This window comes from Rattus norvegicus, chromosome 2 (assembly GCF_021556685.1).
Source record: "Rattus norvegicus strain SHRSP/BbbUtx chromosome 2, alternate assembly SHRSP_T2T, whole genome shotgun sequence".
Lineage (NCBI taxonomy): Eukaryota > Metazoa > Chordata > Mammalia > Rodentia > Muridae > Rattus > Rattus norvegicus.
The window spans coordinates 223325389-223352706 of NC_141535.1; the positions used below are offsets into that span (position 1 = coordinate 223325389).

At 39.7% G+C, this 27318-nt stretch overlaps 2 protein-coding genes across 5 annotated transcripts in view; one reads left to right on the forward strand and one right to left on the reverse strand.

Annotated features, from left to right (window-relative positions):
- Positions 1-723: 723 nt before the first annotated feature.
- Aimp1 (aminoacyl tRNA synthetase complex-interacting multifunctional protein 1) lies at positions 724-24129 on the reverse strand. Its single transcript, NM_053757.1, is given in 7 exon segments — positions 724-950; positions 8631-8799; positions 11257-11468; positions 13187-13336; positions 15220-15333; positions 17245-17378; positions 24083-24129. Coding segments are annotated over 7 exon segments (948 nt in total). The 5' UTR covers positions 24085-24129; the 3' UTR covers positions 724-783.
- A 314-nt stretch (positions 24130-24443) lies between these two features.
- Tbck (TBC1 domain containing kinase) overlaps positions 24444-27318 on the forward strand; it is a 171570-nt gene continuing 168695 nt past the window's right edge. For 3 of the 4 annotated variants that reach the window (XR_015661625.1, XM_087620578.1, XM_087620584.1), the window contains exon 1: positions 24444-24687. The gene's annotated coding sequence lies outside the window, so the exon portion shown is untranslated. 4 annotated transcript variants of the gene reach the window in all.

A 27318-nucleotide genomic window follows, 5' to 3' on the forward strand; every position in this document is an offset into this window, starting at 1 on the left:
AAACCACTGGCCTAGGTGGTTCTGTACAGCAGGCTCTATTCTCAAATCACTTCCAGAAGAGTAGTAAGAGTAATGCTTTTCTATCTTCTAGCCTGCAGCAAGGTCTGCGCAGCTTCAGAGGTGGGCGGGCCTTAGGTACCTTGTAGTACAAAGCTGTCAGCATCTGTCCATGGCTGGGACCTCTCCATAACACCCTCCATGACTTCAAATGTCTTTTCTGGTCAACCTGAAAATGATCCAAATCTTCTTACTTTTACCAGTCGAACTTCGTTTCTGCTTAAATGTAGCCAGTTTTACCCAGACCACACCCATGGTATGCCGACCCAGATCACATCCGTGGTGTGCTGACCTTTAAACTCAACTTTACACAAAATCTCAGGGTGTTGATAGGATGTCAGCAAATTTTGACCTCTAGTCCAAACCAAGTTCCTGCCTTTATTGTCCGGATTCATGGTCTTCTGGGGTCCCAGCAGAAGCCCCTTTCAGTTTAGGCTTTCTCTAGCTGGCATAACTACATCTTTTAAACTCTCGAACAAAGCGGTTCCAAAGGCTTCTAAACCACATGCTCAGGCACACTCACGGCAGTGACCTTAGCTCTGGGCACCAAGCTTCTGTTAATTAGTTTTCTGTTGCTATGACAGAGTATCTGAAAAAAGAAGACTTAAAGCAAGATTGAAAAAAGAAATCAAAAGCCCACAAAAAACAAACAAGATGTGTAAGTGATAAACTCACTCCTCTTTATTGTTATTAAGGTTTCAGTGGTGTCTTTCAGTTACAGAGCACTTATTTAATTCCGCTGTTGGCCATGGTTTGGGCCCTGCAAACTCCCTTCCCCTTCACCTCAAAGGGAGCTCCTTTGTATGTGGCTACACACTCATCATTGGTGTGCAGGTCAGGCTGGATCTGCTCCCAGATCTTCTTCTTAGGGTTCAGCTCCTTGTCAGGCTCTCCTGTTCAGAGAAAAAATCAGGAAGTTATATACCTAACACCCAGACTCACTCACATGTTCTGGAACCAGGCTTCTCTTGAGTTCTGACAGTGCTTGATCTTTAGCCTTAACCAGAATCCTTACACTTGAGCTTATTTTCACATCAGCAGTATATATTCTTAATTGGTAAAATAAAATTGTTAGTACCATTTCTGTAGGAACACTAAATATTTTTGAAGGCAATTCAGCTTAATAATTTGTTCACCAAATTAGCATCATCATTATTATTACTGCAGTGTTGGGGATTGAACCCAAGGCTTCGTAACTGCTAAGCAAGTGCACTAGCATTTGAGCTACACATCCAGCCCCAAACTATTCAAGAAAGGTATAAGATATTCATTCCATCCTGTAAGGAAAATCTGGAAAGATGGGAGCCCATTTAGATAGGTTGAACTTTTACACCTGGCAGGGTATATGACATGCATGACATACACTCTGCATGACAGAAAAGAAGCAGTAAGAACGTAAGAACAGCATTTTCTAAACACTAGGAATATGTATTGTTGTCTGAAATATACACAGCCATCTTGATTCTAATATTTACCCATGGAGAAACTGAAGGTGAGGAGATAAACTGCCCAGTCACACGAGCGGCAGGCAGAGGAGGAAATGACAACAGAGCCCACTTCTTCTGGGACAGCTAGCAGCTGGCCTCCCGATATGCCATGCTGTGGCTTACAAAGAAAACAAATGACCCTCAAATAAGTGGTTATCACTCCTAATCCCTCTATTTGCAATAAGTGACAATGTGTACTTTATTATCAACAGCAGACAAATGAGGAGTGAAGTATCTCTGGTCTCAGTTTAGAGATAAGTAACAGACCAAATAATTATTCTTCTACCTACTAACAGGGAAGCAGAACACACACACACACACACACACACACACACACACACACACACACACAGAGAGAGAGAGAGAGAGAGAGAGAGAGAGAGAGAGAGAGAGAGAGAAAGAGAGAGAGAGCGCGTGAGCAAACATGAAGGAAATTGTTGGCTCTGGTGTCTGTTCTCATTAGTTTCAGTGACTAAGAAACTAAGAAGAAAATGCAAAACCATGCTTATGTATATCGTGCATACCAGACTACTCAGTGGATGATACACACTATGAAAGGATAACTGAAAAGCTGACTGGAGTCAAAGAAAGGTACCTTTCTTGTTTCAAATCATTTGACAGTAAAGAGACTAATAGTAGAGAAAGCCATCAACAAAATGCAAACCCACTTCCCTCTAGATCTACAAGGCTAGAACTTTTCTGTTCTAAGTCACTCAAAAGGTTAATCTTGTAAGAAATGGACATCTCAAAATTCTGGAAACTACAGCAAAGAAATTATTTAGCAAGGTATGTGCACTGAATTTCCCACCCCTCTACTAAGACCCTGTCAAACTGACAATGTGTTCAGAAAGCAGGGTGACCCAGATTTATACCAGTTTTAAGGTGAAGCAACCCAAACTGATGTAGACGTTAGAGCAGGCCACCTAGGAGGTCCAGCTAAGGTGAAGTGCTGCAGCAGTTAAATCAACACACATGATTAACACTTCAGTGTAGATCAAATACTACATTAGAAGACCCTCTTTACCATGTTCATAGTTAAACACCAACTTCAGAGTTTCAAAGGACAGGCTGACTATTGATGAGGGCTAATGCAGCTAGTGATTTTCAGTAAAAGACTGTTCATCTACCATTCCAAAGCTGGAGAGAAATATGATAGAACTACACTGAATCTTTCCCACCTATACTCTATAAATGGAATGCCTACGACAGCAAATCTGTTTACAGTTAAGGGCTATAGAACACAAAAGGCCCACTGTTGCAATTACAGCTCAGTAAAATAATTTCTTTCAAAATATCCTTTATGGGCACCAAAAGGGCTATAGTGGAGATATAGGATTTCTTTATACCTAACATAGCACCCATTCTGCAGCCCATGGGTCAGGAATTACTTCTGAGTTCCTGGTTTTATTACTTAAGAAATGAATATGATAAGGTCATGGCTGTCTGAAGCAGTGATTGCCCTGATCTGATGGGTGTGGGCAAAGCTGAAATTTACCTGTGTTCATTACTCTAGAATGCTATGCCACTAAGAACACTTGTGCATTGGAGCGAGCAATACAAACGTGTTTAGAAAAAGGCACTTCCAACCCTACAGATGACTCTGAAAGCCGTCAGGAGAGGAGACTGCAGCTGTGGGAGAAGGAATCCAAGTGGAGCCTGAAGCCAAGCCCAAACCATACCAGTTTCATGCAGAACTGCTGGGCCAAGGCGCTGCGTGTGTTTACGTATCATGAGATATGCAATAAATTAGAAATGACTACCACCGCAAACTCCACAACATAATTTCAAAAGACTGTCACAGCCAGGTTAACTTTTTTTTTTCAATTGATAAAATATAATTGCCCACCTAAACATAAAAAGCCCAGAACCATCCATCCCTTAAGAACATTAATAACGAGCTGTAAATACACAGAGCAGAATCTTAACATCACCTGCCATGGCTTCTCTTCCTCTCCTTCCTGTCTTTCTTCCTTTCCATTCCTGTCTCCTCCTCTTCCTTCAAACTTTTCTCCTGCCCATCCTTCCTTCTCGTCCAATGACAGGCTTCCTTCTATCTTGTGCCTGCCTCACCTGTGACACCATCCCACATTTCACCCTTTTTGTCTAATTAAGAAAAAACTTTTCTCTCAAGTATAAGCTGAGCACGACTATTATCATTTTGTAATTTAAAAGCATAAAATATATCTAACACCCAGTCCAACACTTTACCAGTTAAACAGAACATTTAGTTATCCATTCCAGCTTAAGAAAGGCTTAAAATCTATATCTTGGCTAGCTTGTATACTATCTGATAACTAGCCAATAAAATGTGTATATTCAGAGTTAAACAGCCTGATAAACTATGAAACTATAATCAGTCTTCAACCACATCAGAAATCTTTGAATGACCAAATATCTATACACATAGAAGTCTAACACGGCTTCCAGAACTGAGCGGTTGTAGAGACAAATCTCCACTAGCACAGTCCTCTGTTAGCAACAATGTGAGCACAAGTCTTTAGCCTTCTGGCCCAAAATCAACTGACAGACTCTAGAAATGCAGATTTTTGAAGGGCTGATCACCCTGTCTTGGCAGGGCTTATCAGTCAACTATTCTGCATAATCTGTCCTTTTCTGGACAGCATTAATCTGCAGATGAAACAGGCAGTTTTGTCCAGTTTAACTTTTGCCAATCAACTATCCTCACCAATCAGAAGCCTCCCAGCAAGGCATCCTACAACAGCATAATGGCTTCATGATAAAGGTTCAGCAATTGCTAAAGCCCTTAGCACTACAGTTTTTTAGCTCAAGTGTACTGCATTCCTTCTTACACATGCTGCTGTAGTGTGTGTGTGTGTGTGTGTGTGTGTGTGTGTGTGTGTGTGTGTGTATTTTTTCAATGACAGAGTCTCACTATATATATATATATATATATATATATATATATATATATAGCCTTGGTTGGCCTGAAACTTACTATGTAGAAAGAGATCAGATGTCTCTGCCTCCCAAGTGCTGGGATTAAAGTCCTGGCTAACAACACCTGCCTCAAAACATAACTTTATGCACAAAAGAGAAAAAACGTTCATGTGACTACTTCATGGAGATATATGCTGTAGAACCAAACCTGAGTATCTTGGTGCACTTATCCTTTGAAAACTCACCTTTTACATATGAACCTTAACAGTTAAAAGTCTTGATTTGGTGTTACTCTTTAGCTTTACCCAAAATGTCTCTATACACTATTCAATGGGGTGTTAAACTAGTTGGAAATGAGAAGAAAAATATATGAGCCATATTACTGATCGTCAGGTAAAACTCACACCTGGCAACCTAAGCTTGAACCTTAGGAGCCATCAGGCAGAAAGAGAGAACTGACTAGTTCTCTCCTGTTCACATTCACACCCCTGGTATACACATGTACATGTACTTGCACAAACACATGCATACATACAAGCACACACCCACTAAAATGTAAAAAAAGTAACTTATTCAAATGCCTTTTAAAAATAAACTGTCTTACAGAGAATCCTATTCTCACTTTAAGAATGTCATCTCCTGGACAGCATTTTCCTAGCCTTCTTTTGTCATAGCTACCAAAAAATAGACAATGTGGCCAATACAAGTTCTTCAAACTAAAAACTGCAAATCCTTTGAGTTCACTAAACATATGTCAAAGATCAGCACATAGAAATGGTCATGCCTACTGTAGGACAGCTACACGGTAGAGAAAATACTGTGGGAAAAGGCTAGACTAAGACATGGAGCACTGGCGATAGCACAGCATTTAAGAGCAGTGCTGCTCTGATAGAGGATCCAAGTTCAACTTCCATTACTCATGGCTGGTGGCTTACAACTGCCTGTAACTTGAGTTCCAGGGGATGGTGCAATGTCCTCTTCTGGCCTCTCTGGCCAATGGCATGCACATGGTGTCCACATACACAGAGTCACACACTCACACACACACACACACACACACACACAAATACACACACAGAGTCATACACACACACACACACACACACACACACACACACACACACACACAAAATAAGTAAATCCTTTCTTAAAAAGATGGGGACATATATTCTTCCTTGGGACATGTAAGCAAAGTCTACCAGGAGGCTGGGCACATAACCGATGAGATGACCAAGGTTTTGGGAAGGAAGGGCAAGTGGTCCACAGCCCAAGGTCTGAGGTACTCAGTGAGAACTCACAACAGATCAGCCAAGAAAAAGGATGCAAAGGTGCCACCAGCAGAGAAAGAGACCAATAAAGTATGGTGCCAGGATCCAACTGAAAACCAGCCGTGGTATTCTACCGAGTAAAGGGGATCGCCTTAACCATAGCACAGAATTAGTAGAGAAGGAAACCTGATTCAAATGGACTTTAGAGAAAAGAAAATGAGCATTATTAAGTTTGACTTAAAAAAAAATGAATTCACATGCTAAATCTACAATTCTGATTATTAGTTTGTATTACTGCCAAGGCTCATTAAAGCATGACCTTGGAGTTTAAAAGTCTAAATGTAAATTTCCATTTATTGTTAGATCATGAATAGTGCAATGTCAGAAAAACAAAAATTCAAATCAATATAAAACAAAACCTATTGTGACCTTGTCTCCTGGGTACAGAATTGCCTTAAAATTATTTCTACTTAGAGCTTTAGGGACCAGTCAGTATATTTAAATACTAAAATTTATAGCTGCCCTCAATTACATTTTAAAACATGTTAGGGGAATTGAAGTGTTTTAGTTCTTACTATGCACATATTATACAGCATCTATGTTCTAAGTTCTCTGGGAGTTTCTGGCTTTGCAATAGGAAAAAATAAGTAGGAAACTTTAAAAGGCAAAATAACAATTCAAAGATCTGAATCCCCAGTGTGATGTCTACATCATGTCTTCACACACTGAACATGTCAAATACAGGGTGGAGTTCCAAGGGATACCTTATGCTTTACAATGTTAAAAAAACCCACAAAGATTTAAACCACAAATAGCATGGCATCTTAAAGAAAAACCCAAACAAGACAAAGCAGTCCAAGACCAGCTGCCTGTGTGACAGGAGACTCACTGCTCAGAAGCAGCAGTGGACATGGAAGGATAGAGATGAGGATTCAGATCACAGCTCATCCGTCGTTCGAGCTCAGTGTGGTTAGGCACACCCTAAGTGATAAAACTATTTAAGTAATCGCAGGTATTAAAGTTTAGATTTCTCTTTATAAATATTAACTTTTCCAGGACATTAAGTGCTTCATGCACAAGAAGAGAATTAGGAAAAGATACCAGACTGAGGATCAAGAAGCATGTACATGAAGAAGCCAAATCAATGCAGAGAATCAGGAACATGGGGAAACAAGACGTCCACTCCAAACACTAGGTCAGTGAGAAACTCAAGGAACTGCCTTTCCCACCCAGTAACAGGCAGCTAATACAAATGGATTCAAAATCTAGATTTATTCACCTATTAACTCCAAGCAAATAAAAATTTATCACGATAATAAAAGAGCTGCAAGAATTCATTAGCTAGTCACTAAATTTTACTGGGCCCAGTTTCAAATGTATAAAAAGGATGGTTAAAGTAGATTTCTTTTGCTTTTAAATATTTGACTCTATGATACCAAAAATAAATAAATAAAAATATAGAACATGCAAACAAACAAACAAAACCCAACCATTACGTCTACAGCCTAGCCAGGCCTCAAACTCAATCTGCCTTTCAGGCCCTGGAGTTACATTTTACACCACACTCCACCCAGTTTGATTCTTAGGTGTGCAAATAATAAATAAGGCTAATATTAATTTGGAAATTTCAATTGGAATTATTATCTTTTTCTCAACTGACTCTCAATGTTAAAAGAAAAAATTGCTTTGTTGTTTTATTCGAATTTATTGAATTCCTAAATGAGTTCATGTTAGATAAATATATGACAGCTTACACCAAAGTGGTAGGTTTTAGAAAATGCTCCAACATTGTGGGACTGAAGGGAGAGTCAATTATGCTCTTAGAATTTAAGCCAATGAAGTTCCCTTAATCATTCAGAATGGGATTTTCTCAAAAAAAAAAAATCATAAAACATAGGTTATAATGGCTTCTCACCTACTAAGTCCAAGACATAGTCATATGTGAGAGTACAGAAAGCTGAGTGAGAGGTCCCGGGTGAATACGTGCTGCTGCCATGGGTGTAACCATCTCAAGGACCCCAATGCCTCAGTTCCATAAAGTACCAAGCCTTCCCCAGCAGAAGCTCCGAGGGAATACAAAGGGAGTGAGGGCAGGGGTGTTACCCAGTATGGATTTTGACAGTGCTAGCTAATGAATCCTTGCAGCTCTTTTATTATCGTGATAAATTTTCATTTCCTTATCATGGAGTTAATAGGTGAATTAAATCTAGATTTTGAATCCATTTGTATTATCTGCCTGTTACTGGGTGGGAAAGGGCAGAAAGTGTCCCCTGAAGCTTCTTCCTCTAGGATGGCTACGGTTAGTTATGGCGTGAAGCCAGCTCCTCTCAGATAGCGCCCACTGAGATGAGTTAGCTAAGCTGCCTCCTGCTTATAAACTTTCTCTACATCTGGCAGGCACTCTATTCTGCCTCACAGACCTATGTTTTAAGCTAGACATGGTGACTCATGCCTGAAATTCCACCACTTGGAAGGAGAAAGCAGGAGGATGGCCTGGCTTACAGATGAGATATTATCTCCAAACGAAATAAAACAAGAAACCCTCTTATTTCTCCTGTATTGTGATACTTCAGCTGTCTCAGGATTACTTATACTCAAAAGAACAAAGTACATAAAGGAAACATGACTTTCCACCTCTGGCCTCTGTATCACCATCTGCAGCTTAAGGGACTTTACAGCACGTTAATCTGATCCACAGTCATGTCATAGTGTTCTGTAGGTACGAGTATGAGTGTTTACAGGAGACAGACCCTCTGCAGTACTTCATGTAACACGTGACTTTACGCTCACGGTGCTATCTTAAGTCAATTCCATGAACGGCCTTGGGATGCACACACAGGACTGGTTTTAACCCATATGCATTATAAACATCACTTTAAAAGCTGATTCCCAAACCATCTGAATAATTATCAGTACTTACCAGGGAAAGCATCAAAAGTAATTCTGTCTCCAGGAACAGACCCGTTGGGAGGGGCCAAAATCTCCACTTTCTCTGGTGAACTGGCGCACATCACCATTGCTTGGGACAGCACTCCCCGCATTTTTGCAGGCTTCAGATTACAAAGCAAAACCACCATCCGGTTTTGCATCTGTGCAGAACAAAACAGCAATGACTAAAGATGTGCAGATTTAGGATAACCACACCTATACTACTCCAGGCACCTGCTCTCTGCTTACCAAATGCACTGCCTTTGCAGCTATAACTGTCTCTGTGTATCGAATTTATTTTGTTATGACATCTTGTGTAAAAATGGAGACTAATATCTTACATAAACATAAAAAGACAATCTTTCAGATTGGCAAGGCCTGAGCACAACAGTAGAAATCTTTTTCTCAAAAGTATATGGGTATTTTGATTTTTTCAAATGTATATGGGTGTCTGGCTTCAAGCACATCTGCACACCACCTGTGAGCCTGGTGTCTGTGGGGGCCAAACCAGGGTTACAATCATGTGTCTCTATGAGGCCACGGGGAACTGAACCAGGGTCCTCTGGAAGAGCAGCCAGCTTATTTATTGAAAGAATAAATAACTAAGGGAACCAGCTTGATATAAAATTTCAACTACAACCAATTAGAAATGTATAAGTTGACCTTTGTTTCATTAAAAAGCTAGCCAAAACACATTGAATTTAAGATTTGTCACAGTATAAAACTATGATAAGTAGGTAAATTATTTAGGTTGGTGTTTGAACTAAAATAAGTGAAGCCATTTACATTAACTTTTTTGCCTCTACACACCTGGCCATTTCTAATACTATGCAAGATTTCTTTCCTTTTCTTTTTGCAGTTCTGGAGACTGACTCTGACTTTGTACAGGCTTTCTGATGCTCTCTCTCCCACTGAGATCCTGAGTCTATTCTTTCTTAAAGAGAAAGTAGCAATTTAATTCAAGCATTGTACATATCACTATTAACACTTGGGGGTATTTTATAATTTGTTAAAGAGTTAAAAACAATTCCTTATCTTCCAGAGTTGAACTGTCTTAACTTTTCTCACAACTAACAAATAAATTATGCCAATCCTCTTTAGGCTTAATCAAAGCAACACAAGATTACAGCTTCAGGGAGAAAAAAAAAGATGTATCTTGGATAAAAGATAGTTCTCTAAACAAATTAGGTGCAAATTTATTTCCAGGTTCTATCATTAAAACCTGAATACCTTTTATGAATAATACCTCCCCTGCAAGGACTTGAAAATATTGCATTGTTAACAATTTATAAAAACCAAATCTATGTAATACTAGTAAGTGAAATAAAGAAATAGTCTTTTCAGGATCTAATGGTAGCTGCTCATTTTCTTTAGGAAAACACAACAGACAAATGGTGCTGGCACTTTTATAGGCCAAGTGTTCCTGCCTTACAGAATGCTCACTAGTCCAGTCTTGATTCATGGTTTAGACAGATGTAATATACAATATATGTATATGTAAACAGCCTTGCTCAATGGCTATGGAAATCTGTAAGTTCTGAAAGTAGAAGAAACCTTTACGTGCAGCTTTTCTGTATCAGTCAGTTCAGGACTGGCTGGTTCTTTCTTTTGGGACTCTTTAAGAATCTAACTTTTAAGGATACAGAAATGGTTTGGATGCCAAAGGAGAGAATCTAAGGCTGTTGTGCTGCATGCCTTTAATCCTAGCAATTGAGAGACAAGAGGCAAGAAGTCTCTTGAGTCTGAGGCCAGCCTGGTCTACAGAGTTCCAGGACATGCACAGGTACATGGAGAAACCCTGGCTTGAAAAAGAAAGAAAGAAAGAGAGAGAGAGAGAGAGAGAGAGAGAGAGAGAGAGAGAGAAAGGAAGAAAGTTAGTTAGTTCTAGGCAGAAATAATAGTGTCCTTCTTGTTTTCTTAGGACACAATACAAGAGACTATTCCCTGTCAGCTTAACCATTTAAGGCTACAAGCACAGTAATGATACATCCCAACCATAGCTGACACTCCTCTGCCTCACCTACACCAAGGCTGAGGCTGTGAACTGAGTGCCTGCTACACAGAATAAATGCACACTAAGAACCGGTGTCAGTCCTGCTTCCAGAAAGCAGTGAAGAGTGAAAAACCACAATTTCTAAGTAATTAAAATATTTCTATTTTCCTGGGAAATGTCACATACTTAAACACTATGAAAGATATGAACATTGTGTCACTGCCCTTCTATGTGCAAGCAGAAGTAAACAAAAGTCTATCTTTAAAAAGGTGGAAGGCAAGGGCTCTCCAAGACTGTCCTGTGACTCCTCTGTTCATTCTAAGAACATAAACCACCATATTCACATACATTAATACATGAACACAAACAGATAGAAATTTCTGTCCTACTGGATTCATTTTATATTAGAGGCCTTTAAACTTTGGTGGTTTTATATACCCTTTTGAAATTCATCTTCACTTCATTTTTTAATAAAAAATAGTAAGTGCTCCTGCCCCTAAGCCCTTACTCTCGCTCCCAACTGATCATTCTGAGATTCCCATCACATTTACAGCAACAGATGAGCAGATCCCTTGAAGTGGCACTTGTCACTTAGAGAGCAGCAGTCTCTTTAGTGGGACAGCACCTGTTCTAGAGGGACATGATTCACCAGCCCGCTGACGACCGTCCGTGGAGCTGCTTCTCCCACATCGACTTCCTCCACATACAACGAATCTGCATCCGGGTGTTTTTTGGCAGTGACAATACATCCAATTCGAAGATCCAGGCGTGATACGTCGACAGGCTTCGAATCAGCACTTGCTGCCGCTGACTGCTGCTTCTTCTCCTTTTTCTCTCCTAGGGATTAAGAATATGCAAGCATTATAAAACAAACAAACAAACAAACAAACAAACAAACAAACACACACTAGAAGCCCCTGGTACCAGTGCTAATGAGTTCAGGAATAAAAATACCAAACACTCAAGTCCTAAAACCATTACATAGCTTTAGTTATTTCTCTAAAAAGCTGTATCTCAGAAGAAAAAAGGCATATTGTTTTGATCATGCTATTTTATTATTATTATCACTGTTTAATTTCTTATGATGTCAAGTTCCTAAGCTAACCGTGGGTAAAAGAACACTACGGATAGTGAGTATATGTGAACATTAGACACACAAGGAAATAGGGAGGCTAAAACCAGTCCTGTGCAGTGGAGGGCGGGCCTGTGAGAGGATGCCATCCGTTACAAGGGGAGTTATGAAAGGGACAGAGCTGCTTAAATAAGGAGGATTTAACCTCCTGCTCTCCATTGTAGATCAGCAAAGGTCCCTACAATAAACAGATATATTAGACAAATATCAAAACCATGCTGTCTTTGTTATAAATTATACAATTCACTATTTTGCATATAAACTATAACAATATATTTATATGCATATTTTTATTTTAATGTTCAATAGCTATATTTAGGTTTTGTCTATTCCTGCTGAATTATACACACACACACACACACACACACACACACACACACATATATATATATATGGAGAGAGAGAGAGAAAGAGAGAGAGAGAGAGAGAGAATATGAGAATAACCACCCTCATAGAATGCTTCACTGGATAGAACTGTTCTGAGCACAGTCCAGTTAAGATTTGTGCTCTTGTCCTCTAATAAGAGTGACAAGGTTGACTAGTCAAAGCATCAGGTTAACAGTTGGAGACAGAATAGAGACCAGTCAAAATTTGTAAGATCAAACCATAGGATTATTTTACATTCCGATGCTGACTGGCTTTCACTGGTTCTGTACTACTATCAAAGTCTGATATTTACAAAAGAACTGATAGGAACTGGGTGCTAAAATGACTTATATCCATTCATAAAGCCCTCAGACAGTTAGTTGGCATTTTCCAAAAAATTGCAAATGTCTGTAAGTATAAATGGGAGGCATATTTAAGAACAAATTATAAAAACAGACTTAAAAGAGAAATTTCTCAAATGAAGACGCTTACTTGAATAGCAGGGAACAGGTAAACAAAGACCCTTGAGAACCTGAACAAATGCGGCCTCTCAGGAATCAACAGCACACTTGAGGCCCAGACATGGTTGGTGACAAGAATTTCAGAATTTGATGGTTACCTATCTCTGAAGACTGAAGGAAAGGGACAGGTAGGCAACTGCAGTGTTTCAGCGGCTGCTGCAGATGTGAGACCTTTTGCCATGTTGATTTTTACAAGTTCCCTAACATTGCCATGCCTCAGTTCAGATGTTCTGCTTTGACTGTGAGCCAGTCTTAGCCTGTGACTTCTTTGGAGCTCCAGACACACAGCCAGGTTTGCTGGCAGGTCTCACGTGCTGTTGCTTTTCTTTATGCTGACCTCTCTACATATCACAACTCACTTTACCCTCTCGATGGCGTAAACACCCACATATCCCAATGAGAGTGATCTCAACTCTTATCTCAGTCTTTAACATTTGGATTTTCCTTTTAATGCCATTATTCATCATAAAGGTATTAATAGTAATATTACCAGATAAAACAGTCAAAAGTCAAATAAGATCAATGATGAAAAGTACCTTTCTTTTCCGTCTTCTCTTTTACCTTCTTTTCTTCCCCTCCCCCTCCGGTCATGGTGGTGGTTGTTACTGATGCAGACCGAGTCACACTTTCAGAAACGGAACAATGAGTCTCCAGTGAAGAACTCGATGGGACAGGCACCTGCTTCACTGACTCACAGAAAATGAACAGTGTTGCCCACATTAAACTACAAAAGTGGAACAATAGCTTTGTACATGAGAAAAATTTAACATATATTACTATGAACTATCCATTATCTGAGGCTATAAATATCTATCACAAAATTAAGTCTATTTTGACAATTACTAAGGTCACAAGATTTGATTTCCATTTATTCATTAGTAACTAAAGTTCTTAAGAAGACTGCAGATAACAACAGCACAGACATTTATCATGGTCACACTATGTCTTCAAAGTCCTGCTGTTCACAGACGGGACTAGAGAGATGGCTCAGCAGTTAAAAGCACCAGCTGCTCCCTCAGGACGGAAGCCCTGTTCTTAGTACCCATGCCAGGCAGCTCACTACCACCCATGACTCTAGCTCTACGCATCTGACAACTTCTTCAGCCCTCTGCAATCTTAGTGTCTCCTCCTTTCTTCCCGGGGGTGGGGCATTTACAGAGGTAAAGCACTTCAGCAATTCTTTAATACATTAAAGCATTTGCATGGAAAAACTGTCACAAGGGGTTGTAAAGTAAATCAGAGTAACTTTCTAGCATCGACAGAAATGAAAAGCAGCTTTAAATTGTTAGAACTTTACTGTTTAATTCTAGAGCTGCATTCCAGTTCTGCTAGTCTTAGAAAACTCATCAGTCTCAAATTTTCCACTGACAAAGAATATATAGCTGAAAGCTATAAGTATCACCACAAATTTCCTCCTTATTTTATTTAGCTAAGGGAAGAATTCATACAATATGCAAAATAATATGTTGACAAGATGTCAAAAGAAGCCAGTAACTGAGAAAGTAACTGAGCTGGTAAGATGGCCTAGTGGTTAAAGTGTTGGCCATGCAACTAGGAGGGCTAGCGTTAGGATTCCCAGAACCCGCATAAGTGCCAAAAGCTGGGTGCGGACTGCTTGTAATTCTAGACCAGGTAGGCAGAGACAGATCAGCAGGGCAAGCTGCTTAGCAAGACTAGCCACATTAGCAAGCTCTTAGTTTGATGGGAGATCCTGCCCCAAAGAAGAGAGTGGAAAAGCCATCAAAGGTAACCTTAACATGGACCTCAGGTCTCCACACTCGTGTGAAACCATGTGCCTGCCACACATGCAAATATGCATATATCCAGCCCTCCCAACTCCAACACAAGAGAATAGAGAGGACTTTTTTAAACAGCTCAATAAAATTTTAACTTTGTGATTTGTAGTTCAACTGATAATTATTTGGGTAACAAAAGTTCTTTGATTTTTCTTTTTAAACAAGTAATTTTGTATCTCTAAGTTTCATTGTCTTTGGAGGATTAAAAAAATACAGCTGGGTTGGGGATTTAGCTCAGTGGTAGAGCGCTTGCCTAGCAAGCGCAAGGCCCTGGGTTCGGTCCCCAGCTCCGAAAAAAAGAAAAAAGAAAAAAAAAAATACAGCTGAAGACAATTCTTCTCTTATACTTCTTGATAGGGCTTAAGTAAAGCCCAGACTGGGTTGAAAATCACCATGTAGCCCAGGATTGCCTCAAATTTATAGTAATCATCCAGTATTAGCCTCTGGATCCAAGTACATACGAAGCACGTGAAAGAGTTTTCTGACTGTAAGCTAACCGCCATGGCTATCTTTTCAGTAGGGATTGAAAAACACAGCAGTGCTGGTCACGTTCAAGAAGGCAGCACAGAAAGGAAGAGCACAGGCTTTCAGTACAAGCTCTGCCACTCTCCATGATCTCAGATGAGCCCAGCTGCCTGTTCTAAGTCTTCATCCTTTTTCCTGTACAGTACGGTAATGCATAGCAGGAGTGACCTGAGGATAACAAGATAACTGGAAATCTTAAATCCTAAGGTAAGCATTGTAAAGCCAGCATCCTACACATCTATATTCACCTCCATTATGAATTTCTGCCTGAATCAACTCTTGCTTTAGTTCTTCTATTTCTTTTTTCAGTTTAGCATTTTCAACTCGAAGTTTCTTTTCTTCTCTCAAAGTTGCCTGCAAAACTAAAATCAAGACAGGTCAGTTAAAAAGTGTTTTTCAAATGTCCTGTTTGAATATTATATGAAAAAAGCAGAGAAAGTACTGATATAGCTGTGGTAACAATAGAACCCAATTATTTGGCCAATTGTTTTATAATAATTTACTATCTATTAATATTATTAACAATCTATTGGCAGTCTCTGGGACACTGGGTATAGGACTCCCATAGAACCTAATCTCTGAAGATGTAAATATGGTGATTTATAGGTTAAAAACAAGGAAATCAATCTATATATTTACTGAACACACTCTCCCCACCATGTATGTATTTGATCTACAATCAGTTAATTTGATAAAAATCTATTAAGTAGAAAGTGGGACCGGAAGTCGCGCGCGTGTGTGTGTGTGTGTGTGTGTGTGTGTGTGTGTGTGCGCGCATCGTACAAGTGCATGGAGCGCTCCGAGGCCTGAGGGGTGTCTGCTGCAGTTCAAACAGGGCCTTCACCAGAGATTGTAGACTTGCTGGCCGTCCAGCGGGCCCCAGGACCCTTCTGTCACCCAGCAACAGGATAATAAGCTCCTATACCTACTCTGTGATGTGGGTGCTACTGACAGAACTCATCCTCATGCCTGAATGACAAGCAACGCACCAACTGTGCCATCTCCCCAGTAACATCATTTCCTGTCTTCTCTAAGGACCTGATAAACAGGACAGCACATGGTAATGACTCTTTGCAGAGGAGGACCTGTCCCCTAAGAAGGATTATTCTGGGTAGTCACAATAAAGTTATTTCTGGAATTGACTAGGCAGGAGCCAACGATTCCAGATGTTCAGCAGGACTTTCTAGTATGCACTTGAATATTTCTGAGTGTAAACCATACAAGCAGTTATTTTCACTGGAACCCTAGTTACTACATATACAAATGCAATGCATCTTAGCACATTTTTATCACATCTGAAAATTTTAAAACTCAAGTTTTAAATGTTCATTGTGCGCTCTTTCATTCATGGCTCATTCATTGATTCATTCATTCACCTTTTTGTTCTTCAGGGCCGGGATCAATCCTGAGGCCCCAAACACACTATATGAGGCTATCTATCACTAAGTCATACTCGCCCACACTCCTTATTCTTAAATCTAAAATTTTGATTATAGTATCAACAGTGGCTATTGAGGAATTAATCAATGAGATCAAATCCTTAAGATAATTAGTACATGTTTTGTATACGCTGCAGCAACTTCTCAAAAACCTCAAAGAACAAAGACTATGAAATTATATATCTCAGCCCTTACAACATCAGAGTAACTGCTACCTGATTTCCCTAACTTATAACCTCTAATAATATAGAACTGTTCTTAAATAATACACTCTTCTTTTATCAGTCCTCAAACATCATTACTTTCTCTAATTATATATTTACTGCCCCTGGTTAGTTTTTTGTCTACTTTACATGAGTTGAGAGTCTTTTAAAAAGAATAAGTTACTATTGAGCAAAGCCTTGCCAGACTGGTCTGTACAGCGTTTTCTTGACTAATGGCTATGGGAGAGCCTAAGGCAGTGTGGCTGATGGCTCCACAGGCAGGTGCTCCTAGTTATAGAAGAAAGCAATAGAGTAAGACAGTAACCAGCGCCCTCCAAGGCCTCAGCTTCAGTCCCCGCCTCCTGGTTCCTGCTCTGACCTTCCATCGTATACACAATATGCTATAAGTTGAAATAAACCCTTTCCTCTTCAAGTTTCTTTGGGTGGTTTATCAGAACAGAACACAAATAGGACATTTACCATAGACCAATTCTAATTTACCATAAACCTAGAATACTTTCATACTCACAATTAAGGGAATCTAAAAGCCGTAATTAAAACCATCAAGTTATAATTCATACAGTTAACATTTTCCTGTCGATATTTCCTTAGAATGTTTAAACATCCTTACTTGCTTTCTCCTTGAGAAGAGCAACCTGCTGCTTGAGATACTCAATGATCTGATCCGCCTCTGCGCCTTTCTGCTCCAGCCGCTTCAGAACAGCATCATTGGTGGCCATCTTTCCCCAGAATCGGCAGAAAATCCTAAATAAAAAATGAAAGCAATGAATATACTATGGAGTAGGAAGTAAACATTTATTTTACAGGATGCCGAGAGTACAACCTAAGGCAAAAACATTTTCTCCTAGAATTGAGCAATACCTTAAATGCTTATCTTTATAGAGCAGGGAAACAATCAGGGCCTGAGGAGACAGTTCAGTGGTTAAAGTGCTTGTCATGTAACCCACGTATATGCCTGGGAGGCATGGCTGCTATCTTGAAAGGAGACAGGGATACTCTTAGAAAGCAGGCCAGCACTAGCCTTACCCGACAGCAAGTACCCACATGCACACACATGTACACATTCTCTCTCTCTCTCTCTCTCTCTCTCTCTCTCTCTCTCTCTCTCACACACACACACACACACACACACACACACACACACACACACACAAAGAAATATAAAGAAAAGCAAGTAGGGCAGAAGTATTAAGAAAACATATTCCTGTATCAGTTTGGAAGACGAAATCTACTTTGTACTTAAGTGCAGAAAATAAATGCAATTTAATCAGATTCAAGGCTGGGAAACTTAAAGCCCTAGTGGATTGTGAGGAGGAAAGGGAATGGCAGGATGCTAGTTGGACTCTGACCTGTGGAGGCCAGTATGCACTTGAAATGCTGATAAACTCTACAGATAGCCACACATTCCTCTGCCAGAATCTGCAGAAATGACTCCTTTTGGCATACAGGAGCCTTTCACAAGTTCCTGAGGAATGCTGGCTTTTATCTCAGTGCTGCAATCCTTCCACAGTCGAGCTCATTATGGACTACCTGAGACCTCACAACAACCTCTGTAATACAATGTATGACGGGATAACGCAAATGTCAAAGCAAAGCATATGTAACAAGTTGATAATGGCATGGGATGTAGAAACAGGAACTCAATCTAGAAAGCCACAGGAAGCTAACTGAGTGTTCTCTACAAGCTCTTACTTTGGCCATTAAAAAATATAGACAAAAAAGGCATCCAATCTTTACCTTCAAGATGTTAGAGCACAGCGGGCTGCTTAGTGGGGCAACTTTGTTGTTGTTACTGTTCTCTACTTACTATTTTAATGATTTTCTGAACAATTAAGGACATAAATACAAACGTAACTTACAGACTGACAGAATTTGGTTATGTTGTGTGTCAATTTGTCATCAGCATGCAGACCATTAAGTATCACTACATTAGTTCAGAACATTGTGTTTAATTATCTGAGTTGTCCTGGCCTTAGGAAGACATGGAAGGCACTTGAAAACCTTTGCGTCCTTCACCTATAAACAGAAAATGCCACATGACTGTGGAAGCTAAAGCCTTGGAGTAAGTAGATGGAAGGAAAGGGAGTGGAGCACTTTGAGGTCGTGCTGTCACTGGGCAGGGAGTCCTGAGCAATCACAGGATGCTTGCACAAGGAGAGCAGGAGAGCTAGCCTGTAAGCACCCTTTCTCCTGCTCTAATTTCACTGCTACATGCAAGAAGAAGAAACCACACTGCTCCCCAGCCAAGTTGCTTTTGGTCAGTGTTTTAATCACAGCAACAAAGAGGACACTAACAGAGACCTGTTTTAGTGTTCTCTAGCAATATGTGGAAGAGGTGGTTACAGTCAACAAAACTTACGTGGAAAACACTTCACAGGCTGTGACCAGCCTCTCCCCGTCTCACTTTCTAACTTTACATGAGGATGCTCTCACCTGCTCTCCTGCCCTCCACAGGACCTCTTCCTCACATGCTGCCCGGACACTGTTGTTCAGGGTTTGATACAGATGTCTTCTTGCGATCACAAATCATCACCATGCAGTTTAGGGTTACCCTTGCCGCCCAGGGTTAATAATAAAATGGCATATGCCAATTTGACACTAGTAATTTTCATTTGTTGACTGCCAAGTTCCTAAAATTTATGTCCATGATCTCTTACAACCCCCGAGTATGTCTCATGCTGCGTTTACAGTAGAGAGAGAAAATAAGAACTCACTAAGTTTTCACACAAAAGAGGAAAACAGAGAAGAAAACACAGAAGAGCTGAGGGAAAATGAACATAGTTCTGTGTAGGAGACGGTGCTACTTTAACAGTACTGAAAGCTCGGACCTTTTGCCTGCTAGTCTAGCGTTCATCTTACTATCCTATGTTAGTCACTCCATAATCCTTTTACTATAGTACAAATTTCAGGCCTAATTTAAAATTAAGTCTCCTTGGCACTGGAGAACACAAGTTTAATTCCCAGTATCTACATGGATACAACCATCTGTAGCTCCAGTTCCAGGGTATCTGAACCCTTCTGCTAGCCTGTGCAGGCTCCAGACATGCACATAATGGTAAGCACACACACATGAAAATATCTTTTTATTTTTTTATTTTTTTAAATAAATAAACAAAAAGAATCTTTTTGAAAAGTCTCCTTACTGTGTGCACAGCTTTCATTATACTGCTATGTACTTCTCATACATAATAGAAATAACATATAATACTTGTAAAATATTTATTACTTGTTGCCTAAGTACATGAATCATTTATGAATATTTAAACTCCATTATAACAGAAGACAAATGAAACTAAATTTTCCCAGGTAGTAGGATTAGTAAATAAGGATTGAAACTCAAGTCTATCTGATGCTCGAGCTAGCTTTTAATGAGCATGTTGTATTTTGCCAAACATAATTATCAAGCATTTTCCGATCTAATTACAGTTGGAACAGGAAGCAAACAGCATCCATTAGCATTTAATGGAGCTTGTATTGTCTGGATGGTTTGAGATGCTCACTAGTTTCTATGGTAACTTGCTAAAAATATGCTTAAAATAGGTTTAATACGTTATTGTGTGTACAGTACCTGCACATGTATGAACTTTAAGGAGAGTGAGAAAAAAAGGTGGCAGAAAAGGCAACACATCGACAAATCTTTGTACTTTACTGATGAAAATAAAGACCTTTCTTTACTACTAATAGAAATTATGATAAAAACATTGGAAAACGCAGGAGATTGTTACAGGACATGCCTTTTGTCTCAATTTGTGATCATATTTCATGAAACACACAGAGAGCAATTAATTACATGATAATCACATGATGCTCCTTATACACAATACCAATCGCATGAATTTAGAGTACACATGAAAGAGTAAAACATGATCCAAGATACGACTTTTAGAGATTCCTATCTTTACCAGATTGCTTCTTTACTCCAGTAATCTCCTTAGTTGAAATCCCTACTTCATTCAAGTTGCCTGTGATTTAATTCCCAACCACTCTGGCACCAGGTTCTAAAACTTTTTTTCAAAAGTTACTGAAAACCAAAATTTTATGTGCAGTTTTCATTTTACTTTCTAGCACAAGAATTCTACAAAATTTGGGAAATGCTCCTCTAATTCTCTGGATCCCTAATTTCACTACTTCAGAATCACAATTATATAAAAATGTACTTTTCTTAATATAATATTTTTAATACTCAAGCTCATCAAATCTATGATGACATCACATATAAAAATGGTTCCATAAAATAGATTATTTTAATTTTATATATATATACATATATATAATATATAACTGAAATTCCTTTACACAGTGATTGTAGATTCATTTGCTCCAATGCTCTTGATCCATTAGACACATTTTGAAAGCTATTCTTGATTGTCAATTTGACTATATCTGGACTTAACAAAAAACCCAAGTGGCTGAGTATACCTATACTTTTTTTTTTGTTGTTCAAATCATTTGAAGTGGGAAGACCCACTTTGAATCTGGACCTTCTGAGGTGGGAAAATCCAACTTTAATTTGGGCCACACCTGCTGGAAGTCTATATAAAGAGCATAGAGGATGGACGCTCACTCTCTTAGTCTGCTTGCTCTCACTCTCATTGACCAATCTATTCCTTCTCTGCCATTAGAACCTATTCCTTTAGAATTCCGGTGCATATTTAATACCAGCTGAAGTGTCCAGTTTCATGAACTGAGCAATTCCGAGCTTCTTGGACTTTCCATTAGTAGACAGCCATTGATGGACTAGTTGGACCATAACCCACAAACCATTTTTAATATATTTTATATATTATGTTCACTAAAAAACTTTTAAATTTAGACCTAGATTCTTGTTTTATATTACTACTTTGTTTTCCTGTATTTCTGAATACACGGTAACTTCATTTTGACTCTAAGTTACGGTCACTAAAAGTATACATAAGAAAGAAATTATACTTGGTAAGCTAAGTTCCAATATGGCACACAACAGAACGACATTAATATTTATGACTTATTCATAACTGACACAATGAAAACTATGTCACCAGCTGGCAGTCTACAGTGGTCTTGAGACTTCAATAATTTAAAAACACACCCCAGTTTCAGTATGTAAATGTGAGGAAAATGTATTTCAGAATTAATAGCAATCTTGTTTATTTCTCTTCTTCCCTTCACTCCCAATCTTACCTTGCAAACATTTCCCCCTGTTGCTTCATAATCTAACTGCCAAGTTACTGCACTATGACAGCAACATGGTGCCTTTTAGACCACTTTAAATTCCTTCTGTCATTTAACACATGAAAAGTCAGAAGTTAAGGACAAGTAAATATTGCAATTAAAGATGAGAACAATATACTTCAGAAACACTCAAACTATAGTGTAGCAACTAACATTAATCCCACTAGTAAATTTTTAAAAAGTCTTGCTAAAACCCATAGAAGACCTAAGACTATTTATGGTAAAAGTTCTTATTTATTCTAAATTTTTATCCCCTTACTGGAGAGCCTTTTTTCTCTTTACTGATGAGGACACAGGAAGTTCTGGAGATATTAAATAATGACAATGAGGGGAGAAGGTGGCTATAAGATTGATTACTATGAAAGGATAATCCATGTTTTTATATTATTATGGCTGTTCATTCAAAACTTTTTCTCCCAGTAGGATATATACATAACATACACAAGCATAGCTAGGACCCCTGTGATTACCTTACTGCACAGCTGAGCTATCTTTTTTCTTTCTTAAAAAGAGGGTTTGTTACTTTTTTTTAAAGATGTGGTCCTAAGAAGTGATTTATTATATACACTGTAGCTGTATGTCCAGACCCACCAGAAGAGGGCATCATATCTCATTACAGATGGTTGTGAGCCACCATGTGGTTGTTGGGAGTTGAACTCAGGACCTCTGGAAGAGCGGTCAGTGCTCTTAACCACTGCACCATCTCTCTGGCCCCTGAGCTATCTTTTATCACTTCAGTTTTAAAATAAGTTAAATCTCTTCAACCACACCATCTCCCCTCTTTCCAGTTCAAAAATGCAGGTAAGAACAAAACATCATAACACTGACATTTACTCTTCACCATGCAAGATATCGTCTTCATGTTATACCCTAGGAGAAATTACATGTTTTGTCTGGATTCACTCAATTATCAAATGGCAAAACCATGACTTTAACTTATGTGTGTCATTCTGAAATTCACACAATTCAAAGTGTTTCCCAAAGCCTAACTAATGAAAATAAAACTTCCATCCATAGTTCCCTTGTGTATGTGTTTTGGGGACCCTCAAGACATGATTGGACACTTTTTAGGTCCTTTATTGAAGCCTCTGTTACGTTCCTTTGAGGTAAAACAAAAGCCTCCTAAGTGATATCCTTTCTCACTTCTGCCCCAGTCTACTGAGTATCCTCTTAAAAAGAAGTCGGGTAACGTTACTTGGCCATGGAAAACTGTCTATGCCTTTCTCTCCCCAAAGTTAGTCTGCTCTCTCTGATACTGTCTCCATCATGGATTCCTACTCTCCATTCCAAGCCCACAGGTATTGGTAAGCCTGCTTGATATTTGGATAAGTTTCTGTTGCATGGCCTTATCAATGACTTGGGCTTCTGACTGTCTCTACTTCTTGAAGACTTTCTGTATTGAAATTTCATTTGTGTCATCTTCTTCCTAGAAAGCCTTCTTTTCCTTGAGAACCTTCTCTGGCAACATTACCACGTCCAAAATATACCTCTCTTTACTGCTTAATACCTTTTCTGTTTAGTACTCATACTCTAAAATATTTAAGTGTAAAAATATAAACATTAAAAAGTGTTTATGCTGTTGCAGGGAAACCAAGTTCAGATCACCACAATCACGGGTAACTCCAGTTCCTGGGGATCTGATGCTTTCTAGCCTTCGGGGTTACCTACACACAACTTTTGTACAAAAACTCAGTCTGGCATGCACGCATACCCATAAATAAAAACCAATATTAAAGCATGTAATGTCTACCTTACATTTAGTGCTGTACTTCAACAGTAAATCCTACCCGAGAGGCAATGACTGGAATTTCTGTCCGTTTTGTTGATTTTCATTTCTACTTTGTTTATGGACCTTTACCCAGTAACTAATGTGTTGTTCCCGAGTATAGTGATAGCTGGTGTTTCTAATATCTGCTGAATCAATTTATTTCTTTCTTCAACTCCTCAAGTACAACCAACCACTGAAAATCATTTGCACTCTCACTTGAAAGGAAACAAACTAATGAATTCATCCCCGGCCTCCAGTAGCACGCTTTCCCTCCGCCACATACTCATTTCCAAAACTAAGTTGAATCAAAAGGAGCCAAGCTTTTCCTGTTTCTCACCGCACGTGGGTGGAGGTTCTGACCACGTTTCCCACTAGTACTAGGAAGGTCAGGTTCTTTTTCCCGGGTGAGAAAGGGAAGAGGAATTCTGGATTGCTACCTGTCTACCTTAGACCCTCTCGTGACACTCACATGAAGTGGTGAACCGCAGCTCGAGAGCAGCCTCAGCCGAGTGTGTAGGAAGGGCCAGCCTTCCGCAGTCCGCGGCCGGGAGAAAGGACCCAGGAAGGTGTCCCTGATAAATGCCTGAGCGTTTCACAGTTTCACCCCGCATTAGCCGCCCGCTTCCTGTGCGCGTTCTCTTCCTGTGGCACACTGAGCCCTCATATTCCATTTGCTTCCTCTCTCCCTCTACTCTTCCCTCACCTCTTTCTCACTCGCATCATTTTGTTGTCTGTTTGGGCAAGGGGCAGGCGGCCGGAAGTTTGGGGTCTTCCCTCGGCGTTGCGTCTCGGAGATATAACGTCATGATTAGCGGCCGACCGGAGGCGGTAGAGGGGGAGGGGGTATGCTGGGTGCTGTCACTGGAGCCAGGCGCGCGCTCACACACAAGTTCTGAGCTGTGAACCTGTTCGGCCCGCGCGGACGGAGGCGTGTCGCTCCCGCTGTCATCTTCCATGGGCGGCCTCTTGTAGACGCGCCTGAAATGCAGAACACGGCCCACTAAACACTGCCAGGCACAACCACTGCGTTTAGGAGTTCATCCCCCTAATCTCTGCGCCCCCAGATTCAGTCAGGTATTCTGGTTGTCATAGCGTTCCTTGTGGTAGCGGGTGGGGTTTGTGGGACCTAGAAGGCAATCAGGTGCATCAGGTGACCCAGCCATTCTGCAGGAACCGGTAGAACCAACCTGTGGATCTGCTTGCTGCTGTGTTTGTCTCCAAACTTCCTTCTCCGTGAAGCATAAATTCACCGAGTCTTAGAAATGCAAATACGATTTTACGTATCCCCACTACTACTCATTTTTTTAAAACATTTCCAACTCACTTGAGTCATTCGTCTCCAAGCTCTTTCAGAGCTTATATTGTGTCTCGTTCACTGAAGGTGTGTGCCATGTTTGTGGTCCTTAATAGTCTAGCAGCTACAAAAACATCGAACTTACCACAGAGGTTTTCACTGAGTAAACTCTACAAGCCAGCTCCCTGCCTACCCGGCTTTCGTCTTGTAATGTCTTACCTCATCGTTTTCATTTTTTACTCTCTTCTAGTCACCAAGTGTGAGCGTGTGTGTGTGTGTGTGTGTGTGTGTGTGTGTGTGTTTTCTGTTTGTGAGCTTCATGCACACCTGAGAGGTAGAGCAATACTGAAATTTGTATGCTTGCCCGTGGTTTATCTTTTTGAATCATGAACACTTGTTTGATTTTTTTAGCTGTATGTTACTAATATCTATAACTGAAAATCCAATATGTCATTGTAAAAACTGGATATTAAAATGTCGCGGTTATCTCTCCCCTTCCCTATGACTAAAAGCTATTGTTTAGCTATAACTTTCTGTAATGGTGGATCTACTCAATGAAGAAGAAATTAAAATTCTAGTAGCTTTAATATTGACTTAAGCTAGCCCACAGTATCTACAAGATTCGGGGATAATGGTCATAACTAATTTCACATGAACTTTTGAGGATATGTTTTGACTTCTGTTAAGATGAGAATAGTAGTGGCTCTCTCCGTTTATCACCACAGAAAACAAATTCGCCTGTGTTACCAAGGTTGCGGGTCCATTAGCTCCAAGAGCCTGCAGGAGATTTCATTTGGCTGCCAATGAACAGAGAAGGAACCTTGTGCTCTAAAGACTTATTGTAGGCAACTCTGAGGTCTGGATTTTGAGTGGGATATGAAGTGGTGTACATCACAACTTTTCTTAAAAACAGGATGGGCATAACTGTATCTGTGGTGGCACTAATTGGTATATCCTTTTTATTATAAAGAGCACACATTTATTCCAATTGTCAAAATGGTGCCCAAACCAAATTGAGGCAGTCTGGACTTTCTCTCCTGGTTAGCCATCAAATGCATGTGGCTATGGGTGCCTGGCTTTTTAAGTTTTGAAACAAGTGGTATCTGTAAACAAACAGCTATGAGTAATTAGCTGAAGTCTAGCCAATAACGCTATCATTAATACCTAGTATAGTATAGGGACACCTGCATTTTTCCTTAGCAAGACTTTTACTTGTACGTTGTCAAGGTTGGCTATAGTTCCTAGGTGTATTGTTTAACCTTTGTGTTGAAAACAAAGGTTCACAGTAGTAGGAATTTATAAGTTTTTTCTCAGTGCAGACCCACACGGTGTGGTAGATTATCAATGTCATGACCCATGAGCATTTTTGTAATATCAAAGATAATCCAAGTTCTTTCTTTCCCTCCAGTGGTAAGTGTGCTTGATTTTGTAGATTGTGTGTTTAGACATCTTTTTAACCTCTTCCCTTCTCAAACCCCCTTACTCAGTTTTTTGCCCTTCACGTTCTCTTTGGAGAAAAGATACATGCCTTCAGCAAGTCTTCAGTCTTCTCTGCGGCCTAGAAGCTCCCCATTCCATTCCTCTTCTCCTTGAACATATTTGCCTTAGGATTCAATGGCTTTGTTAAGCAAACAATGCTTTAGTTCTTCTGGATAGCTTCTACTTGGGGTTTATTCTTATGGAATTCTTGTTTAAATTTTATTGTTTCTTTGCTTTTATTGTCTGTTCCTCTGTGGTATTAAGTTACATCCCAGAGAAATGTGTTTATAATAGGCGTGGGGGTGATACATCTTGCATGGCATCTTCAACAGTTTGACATGGATACTTTTTTCAATAGCACATGATGATATACTGGTTTTTGCTATATTGTAGCAATAAATTCTAATGTGGCTTTAATATGTAATTCCTTTTTTTTTCCTTTTTCTTTTTTTTTCGGAGCTGGGGACCAAACCCAGGGCCTTGCGTTTGCTAGGCAAGCGCTCTACCACTGAGCTAAATCCCCAACCCCAATATGTAATTCCTTGATAACCAAGGAATCTCTTTATTTTCTCATGAATCTATTGGGCATTAATCTTTGCTCTTATGACGTATTACTTTCTATTCTCTTTACACCATAATACAATGGGTGTAATATTTTCTCAGATCTCTCTAGATGTAGTTGAATTTTGTTTGATTTCACATAAATTATTTCAGATGCCATCAGAGCTCTGTGTGTGTGTATGTGTGTGTGTGTGTGTGTGTGTGTGTGTGTGTGTGTGTGTGCATGTGAGCTAATATTCATTTTTGCTCTTTATCCTGTAGTTTCTTCTAAACCACCCATGATTCTCATTGGTTCAGTATTTAGACGTCAAGTTTTGTTTTGTTCTGCTTTGGTACAGGGTTCCCACCTATCGCAGGCTGACTTTGACTCA